Source organism: Marmota marmota, unplaced genomic scaffold, assembly GCF_001458135.2.
Source record: "Marmota marmota marmota unplaced genomic scaffold, marMar, whole genome shotgun sequence".
Classification (NCBI taxonomy): domain Eukaryota; kingdom Metazoa; phylum Chordata; class Mammalia; order Rodentia; family Sciuridae; genus Marmota; species Marmota marmota.
Genome location: NW_026000130.1, coordinates 3,964,135 through 3,973,333, shown reverse-complemented (window position 1 = coordinate 3,973,333; position 9,199 = coordinate 3,964,135). Strand labels below are relative to the sequence as shown.

General features: G+C 56.9%; 1 protein-coding gene and 1 long non-coding RNA gene across 2 annotated transcripts in view; both read right to left on the bottom strand.

Moving 5' to 3' along the window:
* Positions 1–3,747, bottom strand: part of Lhfpl7 (LHFPL tetraspan subfamily member 7) — a 7,280-nt gene extending 3,533 nt beyond the window's left edge. The window contains 4 exon segments of the mRNA XM_015500238.2: positions 514–578; positions 581–662; positions 1,700–1,818; positions 1,821–3,747. Of these exon segments, the coding sequence (XP_015355724.2) occupies positions 514–578; positions 581–662; positions 1,700–1,818; positions 1,821–2,379 (825 nt within the window). The 5' untranslated portion in view covers positions 2,380–3,747.
* LOC125611115 overlaps positions 1–9,199 on the bottom strand; it is a 14,483-nt gene that overhangs the window by 3,533 nt on the left and 1,751 nt on the right. The window lies entirely within an intron of this gene.

Here is a 9,199-nt window from a genome sequence, read left to right as displayed (position 1 = left end):
GGGGGTGGGGGGTGGGGTCGGGCAGCAGGGAGACCTGCCGGGTGCTGGTCACCTTCACCCACGGTGGAGAGTTACTGGACTGAGAGCTGCAGTCAAGATGGGCTGGTGCATCCAGGGGCTGCGTGTGAATATCAGAAAAGCAACCCCCTCCGCAGGTGCAGTCTTGTGTGTCTATGGCTTAGCAAGTGGGGCAGCAGCTGGAGGTCAGCATCTCTCAGCTCTTAGCCGGGTATGATTGTGCAGTGCACAACCTCCCCAACTGTGCAGGGTCACCCAGATACAGAGGACACAAATGGATAAGAGAGAATCAAAGAACTGGGTTGGCTCAGGGCAGGAGTAGGCTGCATCAAGATGCCATCATCCCGGACCCCCAGCAATTTCCAGCTTGCTTAAGGACCAAGAATAGGTCGCAATCCTAGGGCTTATCTCTGCCATCTGTCTTAGGAGACCAGACGCTGCTCACAGCTCATTCATCACTCATACGGCAAATGCGTCTCGAGGGCTTGGGATGACCAGTGGCTTCCCTGCCACGGCCTGTAGCCCTGGCATCAGTCCACTGCCCCTCCTCGGACACAGTCTTTGGAGGCCAGTGCCCAGGACAGGAGGAGGCCCGCACTGGAGGCCAGCGGGAGCCAGCCTCCCAGGAGCATCACAGCTGCAGCCTGCCAGGAAGAGGGCAGAGGAAGGGTCAGGACGGGCATCGGACACTCCTCCATTTGCTTCTTGACCAGCCACTGTGTCCTCAAAACATCCCCAAGAGTTCTGTCCACTATGTCCTGTTTCTACAAACAGCCGGAGGCCCCGGGAGAGATTTGGCTCAGGCCACAGATAATTCAGTGGTGGAGCCAGAACTGAGATCCAGACCCACCGACCACCTCCCGGCCTGTATCATCAAGCGCTCACTACCCTGCACATCGGCATCCCTGGGAGAGGCACCTGTAAAGTCTCCTTTGTGGTCAGTCTAGAGGTGCCAGACAGGGCACCCGTTTGCTCTGTTGCTGGTTTGGGTAATGAGCAGCAACACAAGGACGTCCACATCTCAGCTTTCATTTTCAAACTTAGCAGAGCTTAGAGGGTAACCAAGTAGGAGCGTGCAGGTTGTACACTGCACAACTCTAGGTGAATCTGGGATCATCTTGGATTTGCAAAATTCATGACAGTGAACTTCCAGCAGATGGCACTGTAGTGTCCTGGAGCTGGCTTTGGTTTGGTTTTGTTCTGGGTTCCGGGAATTGAACTCTGGGGCACTTACCCGCTGAGCCACATCCCCAGCTCTTTTTAATTTTTATTTGAAGACAGGTTCTTGCTAAGTTGCTTAAGTCCTCACTAAGTTCCTGAGGCTGGCTTTGAACTTGCAATCCTCCCAACTCAGCCTCCTATGCTGCTGGGATGACAGGCCTGCGCCACCACACCTGGCTGGCTGCTGCCTTTGAAATCATCCTGGGTGTTTGCTAAAATATAGCCAGACCCACCCCACACCTGCAGAGCCAGAGGTCCAGGTGGACCCCAGGACTTGGCAGTTTTGTTAAGTTCTGCAGGTGTCTCTGAAGGGCCACCAGGTTTAAGAACCTGGTACACCTAATGGTGTCTTCATAGTTGCAGGGACGTCTGGGTGATAACAAAGGACCCTCACACCCCACCTCACTGGAGTCCGTTCTCTGTCCTGATGAGTTGCTCTGTCCCCGAGGGCCCAAGGAACTGGGGAGGCCACCTCAGGAATGTCCTCCAAGGATGTGAAGGTCATTCAGCTCTGGTTCCAGCTGTCACCCTGAGGCCAGGAGCAGTAGGGGAAGGTGGGGGCCTGGAACCAGGCCGGGAGACGAGGCCAAGGGCTGAGATGCAGCTGAGGGAGAGCCCCAGGGCTGTCCACACGCTGCCCACCATCCGGCACTGGTCACCTGGGGGCCAGGGCAAGGTTAATGGTGGAGACGGCAGGGACAAGGTGCCCTCCAGCCCGGCACTTGGCCTGTGCCCCGAGCCCGGTTCAGCAGCCCCCTCCAGCCTGGCCATCCAGCGGGGGATGGGGGACACCAAGAGCTGCGGGGGTCCGGGGCTCGGCCCTGACGCATCTGGAAGAGGAATCGCGGAGTCCAGGAGGGGGGTCAGAGCCCAGGCAGAGGGGACCCTGCCCGCGCCACTTCTGCAGGGCACAGTCCCTCCCGTGTGTCTGTCCTCTGTCCTCCCGTCCTTCTCTCCTTCCCTCTCGGTCAGAGGGTCTGCCTCCACCCAGAGGGCCACACGATGTCTGGGGTCCCAGCCGCCTCCTGCCCCTTGGCTCCCTCCTCCCAGCCTCCTGGAGGGCTTACTGGAGTCTGGACTCTGGGAGGCCAAGAGCGTGGGGCGCCACCTGGTGGGGACCTTCTCACTGCGCCCCAGCATGGCAGAGTCCCTCCCGGAGGGACAAGCACGCTGGCTTCGTCCTTCTTCCTGGCCTTAGAGAGCCACAGATGCCATTACAGGTTAAATGTCATACCTCATTTAACCCCAATGACCTTCCCAAAGTCCCACCTCCAAAGACCATGAACAATTCAGCTTCCAATACGGGGACTTTGGGGACCCGTCGAATCATGGAGGGCACGACTCTGGTTTTCCAACAGCAATTAAACCAGCAAGCTGGTCCAGAGTCCCTTCACCCCTAAATCACAACCGAGGCGGAGTCCAGGAGTGGGGGGCACTCTGCCAGCCTGTCGCAAAGGGGGTGCAGGTGGCTGTAATATTGCAGGGGACAGACTGCATTGTGTAGGGGACGGGCAGAGACAAGCCCAGGCGGGCAGCTCAGGGTCAGGTTCAAGGGCTTTTTAGTCCAGGATTAGACTCCTGGCTCCATAACCTGCAAGATGCGGCCCCCTGAGGATGGAGGCCCCCTCCCAGCCCCCGTCCTCCCAAAGTAGCCACTCCGGCCTCGGCAGGGTCCCAGGGCTGGATTCCAGGCAGGGAGCCGAGGGAGCGGCGGGACTGGCAGGGAGCTGCCTCTCCCTGGCTGCACCAGGAGCTCGCAGGGTGTTTCTGACCTTGAAAGGAGCTCTGTTCCCCAAACAATGCCAGTGTCACCTGGGGAAGTCACTCCGACTGCACAGGTGCCAGAAAGCTAAATGAGGCGCTACGGCCCCAAAGCACATCCAGGCAGGCTCCACGGAGCTGGGGGGCACCCCAGGGAGGCTTGGGAGAGACTGGCCGCTTTGTCCCTCTGTCCTGGCCCGGACCCAGCACTTCCAGTGCGTCCCTTCCTGTAAGCCTCCCGGCCACCCCATGAGGTCGCTGCTGGTCTCATCAACTCCATCTTACAGCGGCTTCCCGGGACTGCTCAGGGTCAGGGCAGGACGTCTCTGCCACCTGCTGTCATTGGGAGCACACAGGTGGTCCAGGAGGGACAGCCGGCCACGGGAGTCTCGGGAGCAGAATTGGGAGGCCTGGAGTCTCTCTGCCCCCAGCCTCCATGTCCCTCTCCGTGAATCGAAGGTTGGGATCATTCCTTCAACGTCCACGTGCCCCCCAAAGTGGCCCCCGCCCCCCACCCCTAGATTACAATGGCAAACAGGGCAGAGTCCTTCGCCTCAAGGAGTTTAGAGTTTGGTGGGAAAGACAGACAAACAGGGTAACAGAACATGTCCATGTGGCCATCCACCCCACCAACATTACGACTCCGCCGTGTTCCAGGGACGGTTCCAGGTGCAGGGGGTTCAGCAGCAGGGGGAAGACAGGCAGCCCCTCTGGGGGCCCTTACAGCTCGGGGGGATCGAGATACCAAGGAGAAAAGCGAAGCCTGGGAGGGACGGGATGGTCACGGGAGACCTCAGGAGAAGGTGACCTTTGAGCAAGGACCTGGAGTGGGTGAAGGAGGAGCCACCTGGTCAGGGGTGGTGAAGGCTTTGGCCTCTGGAGGAGCAGGTGCAAGAGTCCTGGGGTGAGCAAGGGTCTAATGAGGCAGCGAGGCCCATGTGGCGGGGAGGAGAGGAGGGAGCATGGTGGGCTTGTCACAACAACAGGGCTTTGGCTTTTGACTTCTGAGCAGCCGGGGAGTCTCCGGTGGTCTCAAGCAGGGGGGGAACCTCTCTGGCCCTGGGTGAGGAACAGGGAGAGGGGTCACCGCAGGGAGCTGAGGGTCTTCAGCCAGGGCTGCGACTTGGCAACAGGTAGGGGGAAGGCCGTGGCCAGGGCTGCCCAGGGGGAGCTGGAGTGTGGTAGAGGAAGCTGGGAGGCCAGGCAGACCCCGGACTCTTGTCCTGGGCACCTGGGACGAGGGAGCTGGCGTCAGGTGACATTGGGAACCTGCCCAAGGAGCAGGTGTGCCAGGGGAGGGAGGTGGCTGAGCGTGACGTCATCGTGAGCCCAGGCTGTGCACTGGTGCCAACCCGCCACCAACAGACCCGCGCGGGCATGCTCCCCGCCAGGCTGGCAGGTGAGAGCAAAGAGCAGGACCCCACCCAGCCTGGGGGTCCAGGTGGCGTCCAGCTGAAGCTAGACCCCTCGGGACTGGGAAGGGCTGCCACTAGGGTCCCCCATCTGATTCTCCCACTGCTCCTCGGATGCCAGGGGCCGCTGATTTCTGGTGCAGTTCCTGGCGAGGTGGCTGAGCCCCCTGAGACAAATGACGCGGTGGCTCTGAGCCGTGTCCTGGCCCAGCGGAGCTCCCCCTTGTGGAGTGAAGGGTCCCCCAACACAGGAGTTAGTTTTTCCCTGTGGAGGCTCAATGACGCATGTGCCCCCAATACCGTCTGTGACCTCTGGGGCTCCAGGACCCCCGGAGCCTGGGCGTGCTGGGCCAGCAGGCTCCCACCCTCACCCTCCTCACCTGGAGGGCCCTTCTCTCCGGCCACCACGCCTTAGGTCCAGGCTCCGAGGTGGCCGCCCCCGGTCCGTCTCTGGCTTTGGATCTAAGTCTTGATCTTGCAAGAGACCCCGCTGCCTTTGAAGAGAATCTTCAGGTAGACAAGGACCCAGGTGACAGGCCAGCAGGAGGCCGCGCCTTGTGTTTTCTCTCGGGGTTCCTTAAATCAACAGCCTTTCACTCGGGGGCTGGGTGGGCTGGGTACAGGAGGAAAAGTCAGCCCCATGGGGTTGGGCGGGGGATGCTGGTCCCTGGGCAGGAGAAGGGGATTCACTGACTTACAATCTCGGGTCTGGCCACAGGTCACTACCTGTCGGAGCTCTGCCCCAGGCCAGGGCAGACATAGTTCTCTGTATTCCCAGCAGGACCTTCTCTACAAGCTGTGAACTCCCCAAAGCCAGGCGCTGTGTCTTAAATATCTCTCCCCCAGCATTCAGCACAAGACTCGGCACCTAACTGGAAATCCTGTGGTGCAGCTTCAGGCATGGCTGGATCCAGGTGGATAAGCCACGTCTTCAAGATCCTTTTGTCTGTCTGCCCTTCTCAGCTGTGTTTTCTGCTCAGCTGCCTTCATTCTCAGGCAGATTCTCCTGACAGTGTTGGCCTCGGGTGGCTTCGGGCTGACATTCTCAGGCTCCACAATCCTGGAGTAAAGAAGCTCTTCTCTCTGCACAGCTGTTGCAAGTGTTGTGATGAATTCTCATTGGACAAGCTTGGGTCATGTGCCCATCCCTGAATCAATCCCGTGGCCAGGGACATGAGCTGTTCTCATCCAGTTCCTGGGGCTCGGGATTGGGGGTTGGGGTTTGGAACTGGGATAGGGCGGGGATACCATGAGGCTCACCCGCTCAAAAAAAAAAAAAAAAAACCCACATGGATGGAGGATGGGGAATGGGATGGGCTCCAGGAGGAAGACTGAGGGGGTGTGACAGGACAGGGGTGGGCCCTGGGCAGGTGAGAGTAAGAGGTGTCACCTCGGTGTTCCAAAAATGCTGGCGAACACGAGCATGGACGGGCGGGCACTCTCAGACACAGGAGGGTCCAGCAAGCCCCGTGCAGAAAACCTGACCAGAAAAGTCTGGAACACGCTCGGGTCCCTGCTGTGCCCTATAGGTGTGACCTTAGTTAGGGCAGCCCGGCCTCTCTGGGCCTCAGCCTCTCCACCTGGCGCCCCTGGACCAGGCAGTTGCTCTGGCCCCCTCCTCATTCAATCACTCACTCATTGATTCATTTTTCTGTCAATCAATGTTCGCTGATGGCCTTTGGAGGGATCAGGATCCCAGCTCTGGTGTTTACTAGGGTGTCAGTTTGATGGACACACCTTTGCAGGTGACCTGGGCTCTGTCCCTCTGGGTCGCAGGGTGCTGCTGGACTCCCTCCAGCCTCGGCTCACCTCCCCCTGCAGGTGGCCTGGGTCAGCTGCCCAGTCACTTGGCCAGCTGAGCCTGCAGGGGTGTGGCCTGAATCCCAGCCCAGGCTCCCAACACCCCAGCTGCAGTCCAAACTGCCCGGACCACACCCTGTGAGGGACGGAACTCGGGGTCCTCTCTTCCCTTCTCAGGTGAGCAAGGAAGTGGCTTCCCTGGGGCAGCGGGGGTGCAGGACCCGACCCAGAAGTGAGGAGTGACTGTCCCTAACTGCCACTAAGGTAGACGGGAAACGGCAGGTGCCAGCAGGTCACATATCGCCCATAGTCCCTGCGGAGGTCTGTCCCTGCGGAGATTCCCAGGGTGATGGAGCTCCTGGATGGTTCCTTGAGATTCTGAGGCCAGCCCCATTTGGCATGCCTTAGATTTGCTCTCCCTCCTTCCCTGCCTCCAGGTCCCCTTTCAGAAGGGAAGTCCCTTACTGGACTGGGTTCACATCCCCAATAAAGCATTAGCACATAAGATTTGCCTCAGGCTCTGTTTTCCAGGGAAGCCAGACTGAGATACTAGCTGTGTGACTCTGGGCAATGTACCTAACCTCTCTGAGCTTCAGATCCCTCATCTGTGAAAAGGAGATTGTAATAGATCATCTCTCACTGAATCGTTGTGACATCTAATGAGACAGCACAGGCAAAGCATTTGACTTAATCAATGACAGTGTATATTAATATCATTACTGTCCACCAGCCACGGGATCCCATCATATGAAAACATGTATTCGACACTGAGTTCCATGAATATTTATCAAGGGTCAGCTCCGTTTCAGTTATCCTGCTGGTCCCTGCCCTCCGCGTCCTCATGCTCTAGAAGGCGAGGCAGAGAAAAAACTGGTAATTATACCCCAGTGCGATCCGGGCGTTCATGGAGGTGGGGGAGTCATACAAGATTCAGAGGCTTTGGCATCTAACCCGCCTCGGTAGTCGGGGATGGCTCTGGGAGGAACTGAAGTCACAGCCAAGATCGGAGGGACGTGGAGTCATTAACCAGATGACAGGCAGGCAGAGGGCGAAGTCTTCCTGGCAGGGGACATGGCATGGGCAAAGGTCTGGGTTGAGAGAAAATCCTGAAGAATACACTGGCTCTCACCCTCGAGAAGTGTGAATGACAAGAAAAACAAAATGAATCAATGTGCCACCCACAGGGATGCGTGGCCGGGACCTTGGCCAAGCGGTGGGTGGGCTCCCGGGCCAGACGGTTCCAAGCAGTGGACATGGTGGGGGGCGGGCAGGGGGGGCGGTTCACATTCAAATGAATTAAACACAAAATAAAATTTAAAATTCAGCCCCTCCATCTCTCAGGCCACCTTTTCAGTGGTCACCGGTGGTTACCAGGGGCTAATGGTGCTCAGCGCAGACACAGGACGCTCCATCACTGGAGGAAGCTCTAGGGGACACAGCCACCAGAGAGCCTGAGCACTGGCAGCCGAATCAGGACACACTTCCTGAAGGAGGAGGCAGAAGATGGCCGAGAAGGGGTCCCAGGACAGACCCTGGTTGGCACTGTCCTTTGTCCTCAGGAAGAGGAAAGTCAGGGCTACCCTGAGGGGTCAGAGTTTGATTCTGGAAACAACCAGAACCTGACACCTCTTGGGAGTCAGAACTGAGAGGGAGGGTACTGGAGTGCAGGGGGAAGTAAGGAGGGGCTGGACCAGGAAGTCCCACCCCCTGTGCATCCAGAAGGATTCTGGGAGTTGTAGTTAGGTGCTTCTGGAAATCCCTTAAACCTTGATGGTGGGAGAAGAGCTGACATGTCAGAATGGGGGACAGGGAGGTCACCAGTGGGGAGACATCTGGGTTAGAGGTCTCAGGAGGAATACTGTCTTGTCCCCTTTTCTGCTTACATTCTGGGATGGAGAGGAGATGGCAAGTGGAAGGACTGAGAAACAGAACATCCATTTGGCATAACCTCCAGCCCATGCATTCTGGTCCTATCAAGGAGAAATGGAAAGTTCCTATAAGGTTAGACAGGAGAGGCCGCAGATGGTACCTTAGCAAGTGTTGCTCACTTGTGGTTTTACGTCCATTCAGAGTGCTACCTGTTATGTGCCTAATCTGTACAAAGCAATAAGAATCAGGAGTAGGGGCTGGGGATGTGGCTCAAGGGGTAGCGCACTCGCCTGGCATGCGTGCGGCCCGGGTTTGATCCTCAGCACCACATACAAAGATGTTGTGTCTGCCGAAAACTAAAAAATAAATATTAAAATTCTCTCACTCTCTCTTTAAAAAAAAAAAAAAAAAAGAATCAGGAGTAAACATACGTCCCTTCCAGGAGGCTCCCAGCAATTCTGGAGGCTGAGGCAGAAGGATGGAAAGTTTGAGACCAGCCTCAGAATATAGCAAGGTCCAAAGCAACTTAGAGAGATTTTGTTTCACAATAAAGAAGACAGATTTTGAGATTTCATTCCAATCATCCTCTGTTTCCTGTCTTAAAGAGGTACTGGTGGTCCTACATAAAAACCACTGAGATGGGTCCTGTTGGTGACTGTGTTCATGACATCATGATCAAGGAGAATATCCTAAGATATAAGACGTCACAGGTCCTCTTTCTCATCATTTCTGGGTTCTGTCATTGTGACAAGTCTCTTGGGGAGCCCTAGGTAGTTCCTCAGTATAAGGGGATAGATGGGTGGTGGTCCCAACAAGGCAATCGCGTGAACTGCCCTTTGTACACACCAACAACCTGAGCTACAGATGAAGCGAGAGAGTGTTCCTGCAGTTCTCCAGAAGTCACACAGTGTGATGTTCTTCTCTCTCTCAACTATATCGAGGTCTAGCTGACTTAAAGGCACAAATGATGTCAGGTCCTCCAGTTACCCATGCTCAGAAATTCTCCTTAGCAGCAGAGTCACAAATGCAATTCAATATACTTGTTCACCCCTCCCCCACCCCGCAAAAAAAAAAAAATCTGTAAGCTCCAAGAGCCAGGATGCTGCCAGTTGCTTCAG